This window comes from Erpetoichthys calabaricus, chromosome 3 (assembly GCF_900747795.2).
Source record: "Erpetoichthys calabaricus chromosome 3, fErpCal1.3, whole genome shotgun sequence".
Taxonomy (NCBI): domain Eukaryota; kingdom Metazoa; phylum Chordata; class Cladistia; order Polypteriformes; family Polypteridae; genus Erpetoichthys; species Erpetoichthys calabaricus.
Genome location: NC_041396.2, coordinates 221,151,678 through 221,175,876, shown reverse-complemented (window position 1 = coordinate 221,175,876; position 24,199 = coordinate 221,151,678). Strand labels below are relative to the sequence as shown.

The 24,199-nt window shown below is 38.1% G+C and overlaps 2 protein-coding genes across 3 annotated transcripts in view; one reads left to right on the top strand and one right to left on the bottom strand.

Moving 5' to 3' along the window:
- rwdd1 (RWD domain containing 1) overlaps positions 1-24,199 on the top strand; it is a 506,701-nt gene that overhangs the window by 319,452 nt on the left and 163,050 nt on the right. The window lies entirely within an intron of this gene.
- The window catches only part of zufsp (zinc finger containing ubiquitin peptidase 1), a 50,942-nt gene that overhangs the window by 6,048 nt on the left and 20,695 nt on the right, over positions 1-24,199 (bottom strand). Inside the window, exons 4-10 of one of the 2 annotated variants that reach the window (XM_051924669.1) lie at positions 15,190-15,263; positions 13,795-13,954; positions 9,774-9,887; positions 7,226-7,335; positions 5,172-5,340; positions 1,201-1,389; positions 728-893 (exon numbers count right to left, since the gene is read on the bottom strand). In XM_051924669.1, coding sequence (XP_051780629.1) covers positions 728-893; positions 1,201-1,389; positions 5,172-5,340; positions 7,226-7,335; positions 9,774-9,887; positions 13,795-13,954; positions 15,190-15,263 — 982 coding nt within the window. The remainder of the gene's footprint in view (positions 1-727; positions 894-1,200; positions 1,390-5,171; positions 5,341-7,225; positions 7,336-9,773; positions 9,888-13,794; positions 13,955-15,189; positions 15,264-24,199) is intronic. The other variant, XM_051924670.1, reaches the window with a different exon arrangement.

The following is a 24,199-nucleotide window of genomic DNA, read 5'->3' as shown; positions in this document are numbered from 1 at the left end:
AATGTGAAAAGCAGAGAAAGCTATTTGAGTTTTCAAACAATCACACCAAACCATTGGTATACTGGTTCGATGGCAACTCGGTGACATCCTTTACCAGTTAGGTAATAGTTAAGTCCAAAGAGATTTTTTAATTATATTTAAATGACAACATGATTTAAAATGTTGAAAATAAATTTATATAATTGACAAACGAACTTTATTCTGCAGATGGAACAAACTCTATCTTACATTATCTTCTGCAACCAAAATTGCTAATCCTTTATATAAATTGTATTGATTGTAATCTTATGATAATGTTATTTAGAATACAAAAGGTGACCTGCGAGTACAGTTTAAGGAATATCTTTACTTTCAATATATTGGGACTCTCATAAAGCAGGTTATTCTGTGGATTTTCCAGCGCCCTACGTTGTCATTTAAATATCATTAAAAAATCTCTTTGAACCCTATTACCTAACTGGTAAAGGATGTTGCCGAGTTGTTTTTTCGCCGAGTTGCCCCTGAACATAGTATCCCATTCAGTAAGATGTTTACTGTACTACTTTTCCACTGCCACTGGTATTATTCATACAAGTAATACGGGTTTTGACTGAGTGAATTGAGAAATTCTGTCTTGAAGAATAATGGGATACATAGTAACTAACCATTTTTCTCATAACATGAGAAATTTGAAAAGAATTTTCACTTTACATATATTTTGACAAAGAGAGAAAAGTATTAACCTTACCTTATTTTTAGAAATGTTAGCAGGGAATACATTTCAGTAGCTCCAATCCACGCCCTAGTGTCTTTCAACCTTCTGCTAAAGTGAGATGCTCCCTGAGGATCAAATCCTTCTTTCCACGCATCTTCAATCATTGCCTGAATTTTCGGGATGCATGGTATCTCTTTATCTGTTTAAAAAAGAAATTCAGAGACTGAAATGAAGCCTTTCAAAAATAAAATAGCTGAAAAATAGGCTCCAGCAGACTGCCGCAACCCTGTTCAGGTCAGAAAAAGACTGACTGACTAAACCTGTTGCAATTTTTAACTGAATAGTTATTCTCAAAAGACAAATTTGCCGCCGAGATAAATTCTGTTATTGAGAACAGGTGGTTTTAAAGTAATTTTTTTCCATATAATCAAAAGTAAAAATTCTTGATTGTAAGCATCTTTTTATATTTTTCTTTTCTTGTATTTGCACAAAAAATTGATGCATACCTTGTACGCATTCCTTGTACTGATCCAGTTTAAGTAATGCCGACAGGAGCATTTGGAAGTTTCTATAGCCACAACCCCATCCTTTATCTCCATCTGTAGAATGGTAATGGTCTGTTTCAGCACAAAGCCACACATGAGCAACATCTCTGGCTTCTTTATGGTAATATTTATATAATGCTTTAATTAAACCTAAAAGTAAGAAAATATAAAATTTAACTTGTATTAAAAATAAGCAGTTTCTCAAACAATTACTGAAATGGAATTTTACAAATTAAGTTATTTAATTCTGTCTAATCTACGATGTATATGTTGATCTAAAGAGTTATTTTCAGCCTTGTTAAGCAGAAGCCATATAAAATAAACAGGACAAACAATGAGATTATATATTATTCCCACAAATAGGGAATCTAGACATACTCTGAAATAAAAGTTTTAGGTTGAAAGTTCACAAAAATGTAATATTCTTTTTCCCCTCAAGGACATGTTTGCCATCACTTAGGTAATTTAAGGAAGATTAAAACAAAATTAAAATTAACAATGGCTTTTATAATACAACCAACAATATATTATTCTCAGACTTTCAGTTATACCAATAAATAATTATGTGCAGGGTTTCAAAACGGGTGGGAGTGTGTGCAGGCACACTTTGCTCCATGGTAAAATTGGGGTACCTGGACATCCATGACACATACACGTGCAGAGGCAAACGGATCATTCGGGTGCCTCAAATGAAACAGCGTGTGGCACCCAGTTAGACAGGAAATACAAAAAAGCCCAGGGATGGAGAGTCTGGCTGGTGCTCAAAAGGGGAACGAGGGTTTTTGGGGGGGGGTTGCTCCTGCGGAGTAGCCAGGTAACAGGAGTAACTGCAAATACTCCGGAGGACCCGCAAGGCCAGAGATGGCAGTGGGAGTCAAAGGAGCGGTGGCTCACCGGTGACCCATGGAACACTATAGGATTGGCGACGGAAACACAAGCAGGAACTGAGGGTTGTCTGAGGCTGGTTTGACGTCTCTCCATGCAGCAAGATCCAAACAGGGTAAGCCAGGGAGACATCAGTTTTAAAGGGATGCACTAGGGCTCGTGAGATTATAGAAGTCTGCTTCCTGCATAATTTTAGCTTCATTTTTATGAACTTTTTATTGAATATTTTAACCTCCACATTTGCATATAGATTTTATTTATTTATTGAGAGTGGTTTTTGATTTGATTTGTAATAAAAGCACAGTTCAATTTTTGCACCAACCTCTTGTTTGGAATGTATGTGCCCTCATCTCGGTTATGACTATCGACAATCCAGATTCAAGAGGCTCCTGGATGCAACCGGTAGAATAGAGCTAATGAGGACCATTACAGACACAAAGCTGAAATTATCTCAAACTGTTTTTTTTTTTTAACATGACAGTGAGCTCATTGTACTCAAATGGAGTCCACAGTCAGCAGATCTCAATCCAATAGAGCACCTTTGAGATGTGGTGGAACGGGAGATTTGCATCACGGATGTGCAGCTGACAGATCTGCAGCAACTACGTGATGTTAATATCAATATGGACCAAAATCCCCGAGGAATATTTCGAGCACCTTGCTGAATCTGTGCCACAAAAAATTATAACGGTTTTAAAGGGAAAAGGGGGTCTAACCCGGTACTAGCAAGGTGTACCTAATAAAGTGACTGATGAGTGTATGTCAGATGAGGTGGTTTGACCATTATCATGAGCTTACAACAAAATCAATATCAACAAAGAAATAGCTGACAGAATGCAAAATTAGTGATCTGAAAGGGTCACCTTAGCCATGGTACTCGTATTTAAACAATTTACAGTCTATGCATCAAGTTGAAATGGGCAGGTCCTAAGCTCATACAGTACATAGTGCAATGTCTATCCCAATGTGCTCAAAAACTTTATTGAACTTGATAGGAAAATTACTTTTGTTGTTATTATTTATCAGGAAGTTTCAGCAGCCATCAAAGTCTTATTTAATATATGTGATTAATGGCTTTGGCTTACTTTGATTGACTAAAAATATATAAAGATGGCTCTAACCATTAGGGATTCTTTCTATACTTTGCATCTGGACACTAATACAGCAGGAGGACAACATACGAATCGAACAAGTGTTAATAAAGATAAAGCTATAAATCTTCAAGAATCAATACTGAGCAAAAAACATTGTATGTGCCAATTCATTGTACATTATCATGAGAGAAAGCAAGAAAGAACTGGTAAATTTAGCAGTGGCAAAAAACATTGACAAAAAATGCATATGGTAAATACTTTTATCATGCAGAAAGTCAAGCAACCTAAATATGCTTCAACTGCAACAAATCACGTTTTCAATGCCAAAAAGATGACAACTCTTGACTAGGAAAGTCAAATGAGTATATATTTTTCCGAAGCCGAAGACAAACGAGAACAACTACTGTCAAACAAACAGGATTTGAAGATGGTTATGTTTAAAGCCAACAGTACATGACCAGAAAACACAAGCAGCATTTGTTGTTTTACGTGTTACAGACCTCAGGTAGTCTCAAGATGCTGAAGACATGCCAACAAACACACACTAAACCGGACACATTTATTAACCATATAAATAATGTAGATAGTTACATTTAGTACTCTATAAAATGCAGTATTACACAAAACAAGTATTTTAATTTTAAAGATGTTATTCCCATACACATTAAAATGGTCTTGCATTAAATGCAATATTTTCAGTTTAATGGCATTTTCTGTGCCAGTTTTGATCCAAAATGTAGGAATAAAAAGTACAAACATCCATCCATTATCCAACCCACTATATCCTAACACAGGGTCACGGGGGTCTGCTGGAGCCAATCCCTGCCAACACAGGACACAAAGCAGGAACAAATCCCAGGCAGGGTGCCAGCCCACCACAGGGCACACACACACACACACACACACACACACACACACACACACACATTAGGGAAAATTTAGAACCGCCAATGCACATAAACCGGAGCACCAATACAAAAAAAAAAAAAACACAAACTGTCTGAAAAGTTCAAGAATTCACTTTAAATTTCATTTTGATTAAAAATTTAAAAATATTATTATTTGAATGTTTAGAATAAAAAAAAAACACATTTCATTAGTTTTATCTCAAACTCTTCCACACAATACCATATGAAATCTTTTTTTATTTTATATATATTTCAATTTGTTATACACAATGTGATCAAAAAACTGACCATACACAGAAGCAATTGACAATTTCTAAGTGAAAAGAACATTTTGCATAAACAATATGGGAATTATTAGGTTTAGATGTCCATTCTGCTTACAGATGCTATTAAGGATGGTCTGAGTTGGAACACTGAAATGCACATACAGATGCACCAGCACCAGCCAATTAAATTAAATTAAATTAGCACCAGCCAAGCATCTCTTGATAGTGACCAATTTGTTATGCAGCCTGAAATAATGCTACAAATGACGACTGTAAAAACATGCAAGTGGGACAACACCAGTAATCACAGATGCAAGGAGGCACAGAGCATGTCAGAATATATTAAAATGACTTATAGGAATAACACCATGTGAGAGGACCAGTGGATTATGCAAAATGCTATCACAGCACTCACTTATTTACATGGATTTTGCACATTCCAAGGATTGCCATTTAAGCTTTTAAATCAAGAGCTGGGACTTCATGAAAATCGGTCTCTATTCAAAACAACATTGTCCATTTTCAAAAACTCACCTGATCCACCATGGCCAGCTTAAATCAGTAAGAAGTCCTAGTTCTATCATGGTACTGACATCAACCAGACTTTCATAGTGCAATCCAGTCATTTCTCTATAGTACATACCCAGAAGATCATGATTCATGATGTAGGATTCTGTGATGATATGTATCAAAATATACTGCCCGATGTATACCAAAATATAACATTATAAATGAATCACATCTAGTACCACCTCAAAATCCAATTTTGTAACACTTACCTGAAGTTTTTGTTCTGCCATCATCTAAACCTGCAGCTAATGATTCCATTAGTTCTACCTTTCTTCTGTGATATTCAGCTGGCTTCATCTGTCCCCGAGCAACAGCTTTCTCCATATTCTGAATATGCTGTTTCTTAAATCCTCCACTATTATCTAGGCCATACTGCTTCTATTAGATAGAGAATAATTAAATAATCAGTTTCAAGACAAAATCGATTTTGCCTGAAGATTATAACTTTTGTTTAAGTATGAAGTACACTAGTTAATGTTAATTACAACAACATCCATTCCATTTCAAGAATGCTATTGCAATGTACAGCTCTGCTGAGCAGTGAATAAAACAATTTTAAGATCAGAGAGTATTACTGCACTACAGAACATTATACATATATTTCAATAATTATGCACACATTTCATCTGTTACACGTTACATTAAAATTACTATTACTACAGATTTAATAATCTGTCATTAGTCCCAACAAAAAAAATTAAGAATACAAAATGAGTTTAAGTTTGATATTTCCAAAAATAAGGGTGTTTTAGAAAAAAAGACATGCTTAAAGTTGGAATTAGTTAATAAGTGGGAGACTTACAATACTGGTTATTTCTATATTGATATATCATCTAATTTAATTTCTATTTTGATATGTTATTCAATTTAAAACTTATTCAGTTCTTTTTTTATAAACCAGTTAATGGAATAAGATGGTCTGATCTCCAAGCCGACTTCACTGAAGAAACTAATTTTACTCTCAATTAGCAACGGTAGCGGAAATCCTTCATTTATAGTAGGATTATCCTACAGTCACAGCTGGTGAAAATGATCCTGCTCATACTTCTGTTCTTCTTTACCCTGGAAATTAACATAGCAACCCAAGCTTCCTTTACAGTACATTTACAAAACCATATTTTCTAAATAAACAGGACAACTGAACTTCAAGCTTTTCATTAGTGTCCAAAATGTTGTTATTGTGTAAAAATTATTTCACATTACTAGAGTGTATTTCTGCACATGGCTTCATGCTGGTGTAGTGGATGTGTCTCTGCCTTGCAGGATATGGTATAGTAACTATATATACACACGAATAAAAATAAACGTTGATAAAAGGTAACATGGATATGTTGTATTTTGGAAGAAATCAACATTTCAGAATGCAAAATTTAAGCAATATGCTGTGGTACACTTCTGTATAATTTTTCAAGTAGTCCTGTAGTAAACAGTCTTACAGGACTTACACAACTCTTCTTTTGAATTTGCTTGTTTTATAATCTTTTGTTTGTGAAATGTTGATTTTTACACTGCTTCGATTATGTTGAGTTCAGACTCCGACAGGGCCAATCCAATAACATTAAGTGCTCCATTTTTTAAACTACCAACTCAAGTACAGTAAGCCTTATTCGTGGCTGGGATGTTATGGTGCTTTGGTGAAGAAATTTTAACAAGGATACAGCATGATGAACGAAAATCTCTTTATATATTTCTCAGCATTTATTTAATCAATTTGACTAAATACCCTATACCACTGCATGCCAAGACCATGACAGAGCCACTATTTTGCTTCTGAGAGGCTGCAGATAGGAATCAAATTTACTTAACAACTCTTTTCCTGACTTACTGATTATGTGTATTTATTATAATTGTATACAACGTTTTCACAAACACTTCAAGCCCAAAGAAATAGCTTTACGAGTAATTTTCTTGGGTGCCTAAAACATTTGCTAAGAACTATGATAGAAATGGTACAGTTGTTATTTTTTAATTCAGCTTCTTACATTGACTATGTTAACATTTTATATAAATATTGTGTTCTATATTTTGGATGACACATCCATAGAACAAAAAGTACTGTAGTTTACTGACACCACAAACACTCAGCAAGAAAAGGGATTGCATTTACTATTGTAATTGATCTTTTTTAAATGCAGACTTAGCATTTCCAAAACATTTAACTTCTTCATTGAAACTATCAAAAATAATTTACAAAACACAGGGTAGGCATAGAATGTTTGTCCTTTTTATAATTTTATAAACATTTATTTTCTAAAGTACTTACCTGCAACTTCCTAAATTCTTCTGCTTCTGTTTTTGACTCCTCAGCTTTTCTAAATTGGTCTTCTTGTTCTTGTAACATTCTTGCAAAGATTTGATCGTGGCCATTTTCTTCTTAGAAAAATTAAAATGTTTATTTTTAACAAAAGGCAATTTAAGGCACATACATCTAAAAGGAGGGGCGGCACAGTGGCGCAGTGGGTAGCGCTGCTGCCTCGCAGTTGGGAGATCTGGGGACCTGGGTTCGCTTCCCGGGTCCGCCCTGCGTGGAGTTTGCATGTTCTCCCCGTGTCTGCGTGGGTTTCATCCGGGTGCTCCGGTTTCCTCCCACAGTCCAAAGACATGCAGGTTAGGTGGATTGGCGATTCTAAATTGGCCCTAGTGTGTGCTTGGTGTGTGGGTGTGTTTGTGTGCGTCCTGCGGTGGGTTGGCACCCTGCCCAGGATTGGTTCCTGCCTTGTGCCCTGTGTTGGCTGGGATTGGCTCCGGCAGACCCCCGTGACCCTGTGTTCGGATTCAGCGGGTTGGAAAATGGATGGATGGATGGACATCTAAAAGGAAAAAAAAAATTCTACTTCCCATCCTATGAAACAAAAATAGCACCAGGCAAACATGACTTGCTAATTAAGTGCAACAAGTAACTATATAAACAACATCAAGGTTACCTTTGAGTTCAACAAATAATAAACCACAAGAGAAAAAGTATATGTTTCCTTGTGTATGAAGTGCTTGGTATGATTTTAATCTAAAATTGACAAATTATAGCTTAAATATGATTAATACTCTACAAATACTACATGTAGAGGGAAAAACCAGCAACTCTTGAATGGCCAAATGCTTCATTGCGCATGGTTTTAAATTGTGATGTGAACCAATTAATATACCTATTGTAAGGGCATACAACTGAAAAAATACACTATTTGTGGTTAACATTCTTATATCTGTATCCAGCTAAAGAACTAGCCTATGTCCTATATTAATAATATCACATATATATTTGAATGGGTGTAAGACAGGGCCCTCAAGATCAATCAACTTTTCTTCCAAAAAAAAAAAAAAACACATTTGTTAAATATATGTGATTTTTCCACTAACAAAAATCAGAAGGGTCTAGCACCACTCAAAGCAGGTTGTGTATCTGTCTTTTCTCGTGTCAGCATCTTTCACTTGGCATTTTGATCTTCCTTCCATATCTCCAGAAACATATAATTTGGCTTACTATCAGTGATAAATTGGTCCCATTTAAGCGTGAGTTTATGTGTACAAGCAGATCCTTCAATGAACTGTTTCACTGTCCAGTGATATTTTCTACTCTGTGCACATAACAACTAGGTTAGGTTCCAGTCTCCCTTAACCCAAAATTGAGTTTAGCAGGTTTAGCCACACATAGCTCAAAAAGGTCTATCCTCCACCCATTCGTCCCTGAATTGGATAAAAAAGGTTTAAGAATGTATTGTTATGAGAAAAGCATTTTTAAATGAATTTGGTATTAGTTTACTTTTAATGCCACATAATTAATAAACTTAAAATTTTTGAAGCTGATGAGAAAATTGTTGGCTGTGGATTATTATCTAGTGGTCATTGTGCATGAGACTTTCTGCACCTCATATCAATTTTGTTTCCTGCAAAGTTTTTCCATCAGTAGTAGATGTGGTGGACTCTAGCATATAGGATTATGTATAAAAACTTCCTTTGCACTTGCAGTATTTGATTGCCTGTGCTCACACAGTGTGAACAATCTACTTGAAAAATGTAGGGAAATACTAAAATATTTGTTTATTTTTTCAACTCTTTATCAAATGTGTTTTTTCATACACAGATTATTGACGTGAACAACAATGTTGCTTTGAAACATAGCAGTTAATTTAAAATACTTATTTCACTGTATGTTCAATTTTAATATATTCAACCTCTGTAACCTATTTACACAACAAAATTAAAAATCAAAGCAAATTAAGTAAAACAAAAAAATTAAATATGAGTACACACCAGTGGTGTTAAGCTTCAGCATGGCAAAAAAGTAAAATGATTTTGATCATGTGAAAGGACAAGAAAGACAGTAGCCTCCTAAACACTGTTCACAATGCAGCAACCGTCAATGCACTTGTCTTGACATTTTATTCTCTTATGTGCAAGCTACGGAAAAAATATTTTAAGTGCGTGAAAACACACCTGCACCGTCCTCCTTGACTGTTTCAAAATAAAACACACAAAGAACATGTACCTGTACTAAATGTGCATAGGTACAGCAGTGGACAGTAGACATACCTTTACTACTGTGTTTATGTGGAAGGTTTGGTATTAACATGATTCTGTTAAATGTAACATTTTTCCTTGTTGAATAAAAAAAAAAATAAAATGTTTTTACCTCATTAATTGGGGGACAAATATAATGCAAAGAAGGCTACAGTGACTGTGAATTTAGCATCCAAAGCTACTGTGTAAACAAATTTAAGATTACAGCCATCAGGTCTACTATATAAAACACAAATATAAAAAAAAAAAGTAAAATGCTTCCGGAAAGTATAAAATAAATGCATAGGAAAACATACCTGTATGATTTCCATTTTCCATTAGATGTAGTTCAACATGCTCCTGCAGGATACTACTGTTGGTACAGACAAGGGTACACATTGGGCAGTAATAAAGCCTTGTGGTTTGTGCATCTAAGTGTAATAAAAATTGATTCAACAAATTATTCTGGGATTCCGATCCAGAATATTACTCTATTACAGATTTATATTTTGTACTAAACCTTGCCGAACTTCAAAGTAAAAATTCAACTAACATTATATATTTTGTTTAACTTTCAGAGGTTGTTTGCAAACTAACAATACTCCAGGATGTTCCGACAAGAGGCCAACACAACCCCTTAATAACATTTTGGTAGATGGGGGTAGGCTTATGAATAAATTACATTTTTTTCCCCCAAAACATTGAATATATTTTCATTTAATACTTTCTTGTGGTCTTTATACTTCAATGCTGTTTCAGCATAATTTGTTTTTATCTGAACTTGGTAGATTAACATTATCACGAATACAGTATTAGATGGAGGCATGGTAGTGTACTGGACAGCACTACTGCCTCAGTGTCTTGAGAACTGACACAGCAGATTTTTTATTTTATTCGTGCAGCTGTTAGTTTCCAACCACATCTTAGAAACCTGAAGATTAGGAGGGTTCAGTAAAAGGACTGATGACCTAAAAGAAGGTAACATCACTTCCAAACTAATTCAGCAAACTGAATAGGTCAGAAAAAAAGAATAATATTTCAATGCAATTAAATTCAATTTAATTTTTAGAATAGGGAAGACTAGGAACAAGGCTGGAAAGCGTTTTAGGCAGTTAAAGCAGATGAAAGATAAACAAAGTATGATTTTGAGAGAGCACGATAGTAACAAGAATAGATGAAAGGGGTAGTACTAGGGGAAGGACTCCCCAAATGAAGGGCTAGTGCCAAGAGTAAAGGAGGGAGAAAAGAGGCACTGAAAAGAATGAAAACTGGAAAGGCAACAGGACTGGATAAAATACCAACAGAACTGTGGAAGTGTATCAGTGAAGAGAGAGATGTGTTGAGGGATATAATGCAGACAATCTATGAACAGAACAGAAAATTAGAAGAGTGGAGGAACAGTGTTATTGTACCCATTAATAAGAAGGGTGATATTCAGGACTGTAGAAACTATAAAGAGATCAAGCTGATGTTACATACAATGAAAATCTGGGAAAGGGTTATAGAGAGAAGGCTTATGGAAGACACCACCATGGAGGAGGAGCAGTTTGGTTTTATGCCAGGGAGAGGAACAACTAAGGGTTTTTTCAATTGATACGGCTCATAAGAAAGCATCGAGAAAAACAGAAAGGTCTACATTTGGTGTTTATTGTCCAAGATATGTACACAGTATGAGCGAGTGATGACTCGGGTTAAAAATCAGTATTGAGGTAACAGACAAGAGCCCAGTTAAAGTAGGTCCGCATCAGGGATCTTATTTAAGTCCTTATCTCTTTGATCTGGTTATGGATGTGCTGAGTCATGGGATAAAGGAACAGAACCCCTGGTGCATGATTTTTGATTATGACAGGTGTTCAATCTGTCTACAAGACCAACATCAAACACAAAGCCTGAAAACCAAGAAGACTGATTTAAGAACATTTATGTTAGACAGAATGCCAGTGGGGGCGGGGAGGTCATTTTGTCCTTGGAACCCCCGCAGAGTTTGATTTTTCCTCCAGCAAAACTGGACTTTTGTTTTTCCTGTCCTCCCTGCCATCTGACCTTATCTTTCTCTGTGTTACTTATCCTTTAACTAGACATTAAGCCCGTTACAATAACGGGCGCTAGAATAGTAGTGCATAAACATTAGCAGGAACAGTCTATATTAAATGGCAAAGGACCGTCTATTTTCTGTTAAAGTAATACTGGCTTGTATGTGGCTGTAATATGCGTCACTGTATTGTGTGCCTTTAATTTTCTCTCACAGTAATACGTCTCTCCAGCAAGTATTTTAATCTGTGCTGGCATGCAGCTGATTGTTGTATGTATGGCGTCTCCCCAGCAACGGATTTTATGTGCGCGAAAATAAATCTACTTTTAAAAGTCATCCTATTGTAATATCATGAAAATTCGTATATTTAGGAAAACACTTTACCGGGCCAAGTTTGTTAATCGCAAATCTGACATCCTCAGAGTGAACACTTGCACAACAACAAACACTAATCCCACCTCTTTGGGGAAGCTGGTCTCCGCGTCTCAGTACTCGATTGGATTTTTCGTGCGTTATGTTTTATGTCTTACCTCATTTACCGAAATCTGACTGGATCGGCCGCGCAATATTTTATAGGTCCCGCCCTCTCTGCCTTGTGTGACGCGTCAGGCGGCCTTTGAAGCATCGCACTGTGCCCCACGCATGCGTATTTCACCAGAAGACACACACACACGGACACATGGACGCACACAGGAATTTTATTAAAGAGGATATTACTGCATTATCTTCTTTGTTTTTCAATTCATATAACGTTTTGTTGTCCTGTAAAGCACTTTGAGCTACGTTGTTTGTACGAAAATGTGATATATAAAGGAATGTTGTTGTTGCTGCTGCGGACAACATTGTGTTGTGTAGCACCAGAAAAGAGGTGGAGAGGAAGCTGGAAGAATGGAGAAGAGCTCTAGAAGATAGAGGATTGAAGATAAATAAGAAGGAGAATATATGAGGTTTAACAATGATTAGGATTCCAAATTTAACCTGCAGAGTCAGCTGCTGAAAAGAGTGAATACATTTAAATATCTAAGATCAATGCAAGCCCAAGATGGAAAATAAGATGCAGAAATAACCCTTAAAGTGCAGTGTGGATGTAACAATTGGAAGAAGGTATCAGGAGTATTGCATGATCAAAGAATTAAGGTGAAGGTTAAAGGTAAGATTTTTAAGACAGTGATAAGACCAGCAATGATGAATGGAGATCAGACATGGGCAGTAAAGGGAGCACAGGAGAAGAAGTTAAATGCTATGAAATGAGAATGTTGAGATGGATGTGGGGGAATTACAATAAAGGACACAATAAGAAATGTTACAATCAGAACTATAACAAAGTGGGAGATATATCAAAGAAAGTACAAGAAAGTAGATTGAAGTGGCATGGACAGGTGATTAGGAGAGACAATGAATATGTGGGCAGACACCTGATGGGAATGGAAGTACATAAGAAAAGAAAATGAGGGAGACCAAAGCAATTGTGTTGGATAAAGCAAAAGAAAATTGGAAGGAAAAGGGTTTGACTGGGGAGGTGGTGAAGGACAGAGAGCTGTAAGGAGAAGGTACCCCACAGAGAAGTGGGAAAAATAACAAAAGAAGAAGAAGAATTTCATTACAATCAAAGTTGTCGTTTTGTTAGGTTTGAAGAAAAGCACACCTATAACACGTATTTGAGGAGTAGCTGCCAGAACAACAGTGCCATTTCAATTACATAACTGGTCCTCAATAAAAATACAGCAGTAATGATTCTTCCTTGGCAGACTATGCATTTTCATAAATACGCACTATGATGATAAATTAAAACCTATCCAGTTATGCTTTACTTATTGGGTATAACATTCTCAGAGCTTCAAAAATGTGTTCTCCTTGTGTGAATTTCACTCTACAGCAAATAAATCAGCTATATTAAAGAAGTATAGTTATTTTAGATAGGAAACTACAAAAATACTATTAAATAAAAACTACAACATACAATGTTGTACAAATTTATCAATACAAAAACTAAAACAAAACTCTAAATAAAAGAAGTATTTGTATTTGATAAGGACCTCTTTACTAATGGGATGATTTAGCTTCAGTTTTGACAGCAGCACCTTGAAACAACAACAACTGTGGTCAGTATATGCAAATTTCTGCCACTTACAGGCACAAATATATATGATCTGAAAACTTAGTCACAAGAATTTTTTCAGTCAAAAGTACGCATTATTAAAATATGGAAAGTTAAGACAACGCTAAATATACAACATTCAACATAAATTTAGGTATAATGGAAAATGTGAATAGAAAGTTTCAACACTTAAAAATGTCCTACTAACCTGAATCCTCTTGAAAAATTGTACTGGAAGATGCAGAGATTAATGACTTTTTAGGATTACTTCTGTCATAACTCTTATTAAAATCAAACTTAGAGAAACCTTGGGGTTCTACAACATGAGAAAAGGCCTTGTGGTCTTTTCTGATATCAACTTTATGCTCCTAATGGAAAAAAGAAAATTTCTTCAACACTTTTAAAATAGAAAATAAACATAGCACATCAGGGCTTTAAATACAGCACATGAAAAAGCAGATGAACAATAGTTATAAGAATGCAGTGATAGGCTGCAACTGTTTAGTTTCCAAACAAGGCAAAGTTTGCAAGCCAGAATTATTCCCCCCCATTTTCAAAACAATCACTTTTTGGCACCCATATGTAAGTAATTAATAAAATACTTACATAAGAGATAAAGAACCTACGTTAACTGAAATATATTCAACACCAGATAGCACTGAATAAGAAATTAAGTTTGCTAAGGAAATAAATCATACATGCTACCATGAGGTGCAAATTGTTTTTGAGAGAAAAGTTCCCATATAGCAGTTGTACTTTCAGGGGAAAGAGAGTATGAATCACGAGCCATACAATTTACAAGTATTACACAGTCAAATCAAAACAAATTTCTATATTGTACTTTACTTTTCTAATTCTAGTAGCACTGTGAGGCATACACTTAAAGAGTGATTGCTTGCTCTACATACACCTAACTCATTGACTTGTGAAAATGGTTGGAAGAAATCCTGTACCTATAGTGGTACCTTAGAACTGAATTTGAGAACATCTGCTCTTGAGTACCTGAGAGGGAAATTAATACTCTTGACAGAAGAACTATTCAAGGTATTTAATTGTATATCTTATTGTTAGTACATTGGTACACAGACACTCTTTTGTTAATTTTTGATTAATCCCTCATTTCATAAAAAAAAAAAAATTACAAATATCAAAGAGCAGGTATATGAGCAAATATCATCTATTTTTCTCTTTTAAACCACAGATACTTCATGGCATTACACCTCATTTATAACACTGGATCTATACGTCCCTTTAATGGAAAAAAACAATCAGCAAAAACAAATAGAAATTTAACTCCCCCCCACTTTAAAATATAATAAGAATTAAATATACTCAAAATGCATTAAAAAAATTAAATTTCTCTCTCATATCAATACATATTATACACCATCAATGTTTACAATTTTTTCAAAGTTCAAAAGAATACAAAAAAATATATAAAACTGAAACCCAGAATAAAAAGCAAAATTCTGACAGGTGAAATATTACTTATAACCTTTAAGCGTTGTAAGTAAGCTTTAAGTCAAACTATTAAGGTGTTCATTTTTAACATATACAGAGAACCATAACTAGAATAGAACAGAATTACTTTCCATGTTTTTACCATTGTTTGGGCATGTTTCGATTCATTATCATTTTCTTTAAAGACAGTTGATGCTGGTGAACAGTGGGAACTTTCTAGAAACAGAAAAAAAATAGATTAAGCGAATTCTGATTAAAATAAATTTGTTGGTTAGGTATTTACATAACAGAAATATGTAGAAATTTGCAATACAAAGGTAAAACTTAATTGAAGAGTACAGGCTGAAAAAAGTCAAGATTATTTAGGGGTTGTTTGTGACTAGGAAATATACTGAATACTGGGAGGGGGGGGATTACAATAAAAATAAAAAATAATAAACACTAAATATTTATTGAATTTAAAATGTATGTTATTTACTTTGGCTCTCGCCCCTTTTTTAATTCCTTGCAAGAGCAGAAAATGTTCACAGCTTTGTGCATATATTTGGAGAGGAGTTGATGTGAGGGTTGAGGCTGTCCAAGATGGAATGCTCTGAAGGTGCTTATTTTCAGAAGGGAAATTGCAGCATAGTATAGAATTGGCCACTATTCTTTAGAAAAGTGTGTTCTGGTAATAGAGCAGGTTTAGAGATGTGATATACGGTAGTCTATTTTCTTTATTCACAAACAATAAAATGTTTTCGTGGGTTTAATGAAATAAATAAACACCACTCAAGAATAAGGCAACCATCAAATAAATATCACTTTTACCTACATAAATTAAAACAATTATACTGTCCTCACTTTTTGTCTCTTCTTTTCAATGAGTGGTTAAAATTGAGATGGATCAATACAGAAGATATTAAAGATCAAGTAATAGTTGATAGCTGGTTACCTAAAACATGTTGTACACGTATCTTTTAAAAGATGGTTTTGTGAAATTTTAATCAAGACCTGACATATGCTTTTTTTTTCGACAATTGAAATACCACTGAAGACAAAAATGCGATGTAAAAAATACTTATACTTGTAATACTTTTATTTATACTTTTGCAGAGTCTTCGGAATCCTTCAACAGGCAATCTTTTTCTTGTTAGACAAAAAGAAAGTGATAGTCTACTGCGAAATTTCCAGTCTCGTATAGGGGTGACATGAAACAGATATAGCTGAACTGCAAGTCAGTGCTCCACCAAGTGTCTGCATGAATAGTTTTGTCGTATGCGGATACTAGATTGTTTGAGTATCAAAGAGCTTCTCAAAGTTCTCTTTGCAATGAACAAAAAAAGTGAGAAACTGTGTCAGTTTATGCTGAGGAAAAAAAAAGTTACATTAACGTCTCATTTTTATTCTGTATTCCTAACTGTATTTCTATATAAACAAAAATGTCTCATTTTCAAATACAATATTTTTGCAGTTTAAAAAGTGCTGTTTTTTTTTTTTTTTTAAATACAGGTATTGTCAAGCTTGGGTCGTGGAGTTGTATGAGGGACAGGCAGGGGACTCCAGGTTTCCAAGGAAAATACAGGTACTTTATTACTGTGTAGGGAAAGTAGGTACATTCTCAAGACTTCATTCAAAATAGCAGCAGTTACTTCAGTGCTCAAGCACACGAGACAGGAACTGTGACACGGGGGCAATCATCCTGCTAAAGTTCCCATCTTCAGATGAGAAGATCACCAGCAGCTCAGAATCACCTCTGTGGCAGACCAGGAGAGTGCAAGGAAGAGCAAGTCAAAGCTCTTACTGTTTACCAGACGCTGCAGAGCAGCTATGGAGCTATATTTGTGCCACTGCCATTACAGCCGGCGACCCTGGCCACAACAGATTACATATTTTCCCCATATTCATTACAGCAAAACTTCCGTTATAATGAAATATTTTTATGATCCCATAAATTTTGTTACAAAGGGATTCCATCTGCATTAGGTCTGTGTTATATACACATTTATTCTTCAAAGTGTAAAAGTTACCCTGAGTTGAAATGGTTTAGCCCAAAACATGTGTTTACTCCAAAGACCAGTTTGAGATATAAAACCCATAGCCTATTGAGGAAGTTAAAAGGGAAAAAATAAGATTATATTTTGGATAAGCTAAAAGTAAAAAAATAAAGAACTTCTTCATTCAAAGATTGAACAGCAGCAAGATTAAGAAAGCTGTTGAAGTTGAGGAATAACTTGTGTGTTATCTTCCCCATTAGGGTGTATCTGAACCTTGTGGAACATTCCTTCTGAAAATAAAGAATTAATGCTAGTAAGTTTTTCTAGTGTAGTGCCCCCTCATTGTGCTCATATGCCCTGCCAGTTTTCACTACAAGTAAATCATTACTTTTGCTTAACATGTGACATGCAGATAAAGGTGAGCATTTTTATCCTAGGTGGGTCCCACACAAAATTCTCATAGCCCAACAGCAAGGTATGTATATATATATATATATATATATATATTATTGTGAGATATGGCCGGCCATTCATCCCGGCCAATACCCTAAGGCCGCTAGATGGAGTCCTCCTTGCAACGTGGAGATGCCCCGAATTCCAGCAGGGCATCATGGACTATGGAGTTTTAATACACAGCCCTGCTGGATAACGTCGGGGCCGCCAGGAGTCGCTGCAGGGAGGCCCAGAGATTTATATTTTCCATATAGCCCGGAAGTATTTCCAACTCACGGAAATGGAAGAAATGATATACTTCCGGGCTGAAGAAAAAGAAGTTTTTGCCAGACCCGGAAGTGACAGAAAGTCACATGGACTGAGGGACAAACACTTCCGGGTCATGAGCTATAAAAGGACCATGGGAAATCCCAGACAGTGAGCTGAGTTGGGAGGCAGGGTGGCTAAGCGTCTGGGAGTGGAGGATTGGTTATTGTTTATTGATTGGAGTATTGTTTATTAATTATATGAGAATTGTGGAGTGTAGGTGCTTTGTGCACTGTATTTTCCAAATAAATATAATTATTGGATTTTACCTGGTGTCTGGAGTCAAGTCAGAGGGTTCAAGAGGACGACAGTGCCACAATCTGTCACAGCTGGCGTAGCCGGCAGGATTCTCTGGCCGTCAGTTTGGCAGAGGTCCTGTGTTTACAAAATTTACTGTGGACAGAACCCTGAGAAGACAATGTTCAGACACACTGCAACGTCGCCAAAACTTTTCGTTCCCTATTTTCAAGTCCGTCATGGGGAAGAAGAAGGCAAAGCAGGGCAACAATGCCAGCGGAGGTTCCATGTTCGTCATGGCCGAGACTCGGGATGAGTTACAGTGCGGCTATACGGACCGGGAGAGGCCTCCGGACGAAGAGAATTACAACGAGGTATGTGCCGGGGATATAATAGATAACTTATTTAAAATTACTCATTTTGTACCGTGCACATACCTCGGAAAAGATCATCCGGAGGTTCTGCGGGATGCAGGAAAATCTCCCGAAGACGGTGTGGCGCTTTTGTGCGGGCAGACGGACAACACAAAGGACTTCCGCATGTCGGGTGCTGGCGACGAACACGTGACCCACCCCGAAGAATTGTGGAAAGGAGAAGGTCCGTGTCCAGCTGTTTGCGTCTTCACCCAGGAAAAGACGGACTTGGTTTTTCCGAAAGGGAAAGGGGAGGCGAGCGAAGCACCACTCAACCCACGAAAAAGTAAGGAGGTCTGGGAAATGACTGAGCGGTCCGTCGACAAATTGAGACAGACGGATCGCCGTCAGCCAAAAGCGGCACCGCGGACCTCCGAAAAGAACTCCAAATCCCAGGCTCCCTTGCGGAACCCGTCAGAGCACGTGCCAGGAGCGGGCGTGCTCATTGGCTCCCAGCTGGAGGGTAAGGCTAGTGATCTCCTGAGCATACCTTCGGCTGTATTAAATAACTTTTTTGACGTGCGCGAGCTGGAGAAGTTGCTTCAGCCCGTGCACAGTTTCTTGCAGATTGTGACAACAATACAGAAGATTGTTGGATAGCTGGGAGCAGCGGCTGAAGCGCCGTTACGAAAGGTGGATGAATACCTATGGCAGTTTGGTCGAGAGCCTCCCGTATTATTTGATTTGGCGGTACAGGTAGGTAAAACCGGTACCGTATATAATGAAATAGGGACGTAATGTAAACCGGGCCCGCGATGAATAAGTAGTGGGTGCCAAAGCACTGTGTGCCCTACAGTAGAGTGTGGAATGGTAACAGAGTGGTCGAGGGAAGGACCGATCGAGCCGGGGCAGCTGTACGAAGCAGCTTCTCGGAGCGAGCCGGACCTCAAGACCCCGATCCACGCTATAAGGGAGGTGTCATTGGTAACAGAAGGGGCTGGGGAAGCGCCAATCAAACCGGAGCAGTTGGAAGGTACTGTCTCTCGGGGTGATGTGGTGCTGAAGACGCCGCCTCTGAATAAAATAAGGTCCAAGGGCGTACAAACAGCAAAGGGGCTCTCTTCTTCCAATAGAGAGACCCAAACTGTGTACAAGCCCCAGAATAAGCAGGAGATCCCAAAAATAAAACGCGGGTCTCCTGACAACTTAGAAAGAAGGGCAGAGAATATCGAGGCGGCCATAAAACCTCCCTCGGCGAAATAAAGGGCGGAGTTGACGGAGTTCCCGCGGTGTTTCCAGTCTCGCGGAGGAAGACAACCAGGAGGGCGACGTCTTTGTTATGACTGTCGTCGGCCGGGCAACATATGGCGAAGTTGTCCTCGGAGGACAGGGGATCGGAGGGACAGCTGATACACCGTTCCCCCTAGGTTCTCTGGGGAGTCTAGACAACGCAGCCAAGGCCCGACGGAATGGTCCTCCTGGAGGAAGATATCCCTCGCGGGGCTGGCCACTCCGTCCCAGTGGTCTCCGCTAAGGGAGGGGGAGGGGGGGGACTGTGAGATAAGGCTGGCCATTCATCCCGGCCAATACCCCCAGGCCGCTAGATGGAGTCCTCCTTGCAACGTGGAGATGCCCCAAATTCCAACAGGGCATCATGGACTATGGAGTTTTAATACACAGCCCTGCTGGATAACGTCGGGGCCGCCAGGAGTCGCTGCAGGGAGGCCCAGAGATTTATATTTTCCATATAGCCCGGAAGTATTTCCAACTCACGGAAATGGAAGAAATGATATACTTCCGGGCTGAAGAAAAAGAAGTTTTTGCCTGACCCGGAAGTGATAGAAAGTCACATGGACTGAGGGACAATCACTTCTGGGTCATGGACTATAAAAGGACCATGGGAAATCCCAGACAGTGAGCTGAGTTGAGAGGCAGGGTGGCTAAGCGTCTGGGAGTGGAGGATTGGTTATTGTTTATTGATTGGAGTATTGTTTATTAATTATATGAGAATTGTGGAGTGCAGGTGCTTTGTGCACTGTACTGTCTAAATAAATATACTTATTGGACTTTTACCTGGTGCCTGGAGTCAAGTCAGAGGGTTCAAAAGGATAACAGTGCCACAATCTGCCACAATCTGTCACAATATATATATATATACATACAGTGGAACCTCGAGATACGATCACCTCTGTATACGAGAAATTCAAAATACGAGGAAAGTATGAGCGAAAAATTCAGATCTAAATACGAGCATTGGCTCACGTAATGAGCCACGAGCCAGGCTGTGGGTATAGCTCGCGGCTTAGGGAGGGGGCGTGGTAGCTGTAGCGAGCCGCAGGGCGATCTGCGGTGTCTGCGTTTCTCACCTAAGTGCACAGGTGGGAAACTGCCCACATCCATGATTTGTCCTGTGGCTGATGGGCTGGGCAGGGTTGCCACCCGTCCTTTAAAATACGGAATCGTCCCGTATTTGAGAATGAAATTGCGCATCCCATTTTGAATCAATACATATGCGTCCCTTATTTTTTTGTATTAAAAGTGGTAACCCTAGCAGCTGCCATGTCTTCCCCGCATATATAGAGAAGCGTGAGCTGGTTAAGGGGGAGAAGAAGTAAAAGAAAAGAGAGGAGAGAGAACGGAGGTTGCAGGAGGAGGCAGGAATCCGCAGCAGTAGGAAGTCGGTGCGAGAGAGCGAGCGAGTACAGGCTCGCGTGTAGCTGAACAGGCGAGCCAAACAGCTGAAGCAGGACGGTGTAGAGAGGGTCAGCTGCATTAAGTGTCTCGCCTATTGCAGAGCCCGCATGGGAGAAGCAGGTGAGACGCTAACAGAGAAGAAGCACCGGGGATTGTCATCTGTTTTTTGAAGACTGCTTCCTGTTGACGTTTTAACCTCGTGTTAAAGGATTGTTATTCTTATGTACTTTAAACCTCCACTTCACAACTGTTTTAAGGATTATTTATTTAAAGATTTATTGAATGCTCTACTGCACTTTGGACACCTGTTTTGATTCTTTTAATAATCAGTTATATTATTTACCAGTGTTATTTATTAAAGGTAGACTACAGTATATATAATTTATCAGTGTTATTTGTTAGGAAAATTGATTTTTATGTTAATATATTTGGGATGCGGAACGGATTAACTGGATTTCCATTATTTTCAATGGGGACGTTTGTTCTAGATACGAGAAATTCGCTATACAAGCTCAGTGCTGGAACGAATTAAACTCGTATCTAGAGGTTCCACTGTATATCTATACTAATTAATAAAAGGCAAAGCCCTCACTGACTGACTGACTGACTGACTGACTGACTCACTCATCACTAATTGTCCAACTTCCCGTGTAGGTGGAAGGCTAAAATTTGGCAGGGTGATTCCTTACAGCTTACTTACAAAAGTTAGGCAGGTTTCATTTCGAAATTCAACGCGTTATGGTCATAACTGGAACCTCTTTTTTGACAATATACTGTAATGGACGGCAGCTCGATGGCCGTGGGAGGCGGAGTTGAGTGTCACGTCATCACGCCTCCCACGTAATCACATGAAAAGACTGTGAACGCAGTAGGGAGAAATGAAGGAAGAGCCACAAACAGCGAAGAACAAAAAATTCATTAAACAATTGAGAAGGGAGCGAAACAATAAGAAGCGAGCGAGTGAAGCATCTTCATAAGGGAAACAAAGCACGGTGTAAAACGTAAGTTTAAATTAAGTTTATTGAAACGCTCCCATTGCGGATTGCAATAACATATTCGCGAGATAAAAAAATGCAGTAGGGAGAAATGAAGGAAGAGCCGCAAACAGCGAAGAACAAAAAATTCATTAAACAATTGAGAAGGGAGCGAAACAATAAGAAGCGAGCGAGTGAAGCATACAAGCATCTTCATAAGGGAAACAAAGCACGGTGTAAAACGTTAAGTTTAAATTAAGTTTATAGAAACGCTCCCGCTGCGGATTGCAATAACATATTCGCGAGATAAAAGTTTAATGAGAAGACACGAGGTATAAACAAACCACACGCCGTAGCGCAACGTTAGGGGCAACAGTTTCAACCATTCTATGATCTGCTTCTCGCAACTGAAAGACGGCACATGGCGGATGTTAGCCGACTTGCTGACCGCAACGTTAGGGGCTTCAACTCTGGCGCTGACGATAGAGATTCGATTCCCGAGAGGGGATGCAGTGAGTGTGTATGCCTGATGAGCCCAGAATTAGGGAGAAACACGTGTCGCATACTCTTTGCATTATTTGAAAGTAAACTATTAAAACCATTCTATGATCAGCTTCTGGGAACAGAAAGAGGGCACGTGGCGGATGTAAGGCGACTTTCTGACCAACCATAAGCGTAACCTGGCAGGTAACCATCCATACAGTCAGATTGTGATTCAGAAAACGAATGCCATGAATGTAATTACCACGATCTACATACTGTCAAATAAACGAAACACACGCCATAGCGCGACAGCTGTGAAAAGGGAGGTTCACAAAAAAACAGATCCTTAACAAATTGTTATTGGTATATTTTCAATCCGTTTAAAAAGGTTTTGTTTTCTTCTTAAAAAATTAAAAGCAGTACTTCGCCGCAACGAAGCGCGAGAATTTGGCTATATATATCTGCTTCTCGCAATTAAAAGAGGGCACGTGGCGGATTTTAGACGACTTCATGACCAAACATAAGTGTTACCTGCCAGGTAGGGTTACCACTTTTAATACAAAAAAATAAGGGACGCATACTGCAGCGGGTGCCACATCCCAGTGCCAACACTTTGCAGACTGTACTTAAAAGACCTGCCCTCCTCACTGGACAGTTAAAAAGACCAATCAAACTAACGATGACATCAAGTATTACCCAATCAAAAGTAGGAAAGGAGGCATCTTCATAAAATGCGTGTGGGATGATTTGCATGAGACGCTGCTTTAAAAAAAATGATAAAAAAAATACGGGACAAATCCCGTGCCGTATTGATTCAAAACGGGACGCGCAATTTCATTCTCAAATACGGGACGATTCCGTATTTTAAAGGACGGATGGCAACCCTACAGTGCCAGGTAACCACCCATACAATCAGATTGTGATTCAGACTAGGAATGCAATGAATGTAATTACCCCGATCTACATACAAGGCAAAAGTCTTGCAACATTCAAAGATGATGGTTTGGGATAAGTACACCATAGAACATAAAAGAGCTTATGAAGCCTTGAACCGAAAAAAGAGATCGTAAAAAAAAAAAATAGGAGGTAATGTCGTTTTACTCGCTGTAGATTTTAGTCAAACATTACCAGTTATTTCACGAGGGAGACCAGCAGATCAACTCAACGCGTGTTTAAAATCCATGCTTCTCCCATGCTCGGTTATATGTCGCGTGTTCTCGGGTAGGTACACCAAAAAATGTATACATTTAAGCATGTAATGGGCAAACAAAAAATGAGGTATACCCGAAGGCACTGCAGTAGTACTTAATGTAACTTTACTTCTTAAATGTTAATGTTTTACTGTTTAATAATTTATACGCTTCTTATATGTTGTTCAAATTCTTTTATCAAAATACCAGTGACAGCGCAATGCACGATAACGTGGAGTGAATACACCATACGCATCCGCCCACGGCCGCCCTGGTGTACGCAGATAGGAGCTGATTCTAAAATAAAATAAAATAAAGATAAAAAGAGTAATACAATCATCACCCATAAAGCGGATAGTAGACGTGACGTACTATATGTTTACCAGATTTCAAGTCAATAGGTGAAACGGTTTGCGAGCTACAGGTGATTTAAAATCCTGGACAGACAAACGAATAGCCACGGTAGCAAATTACAGAAGAAGATTT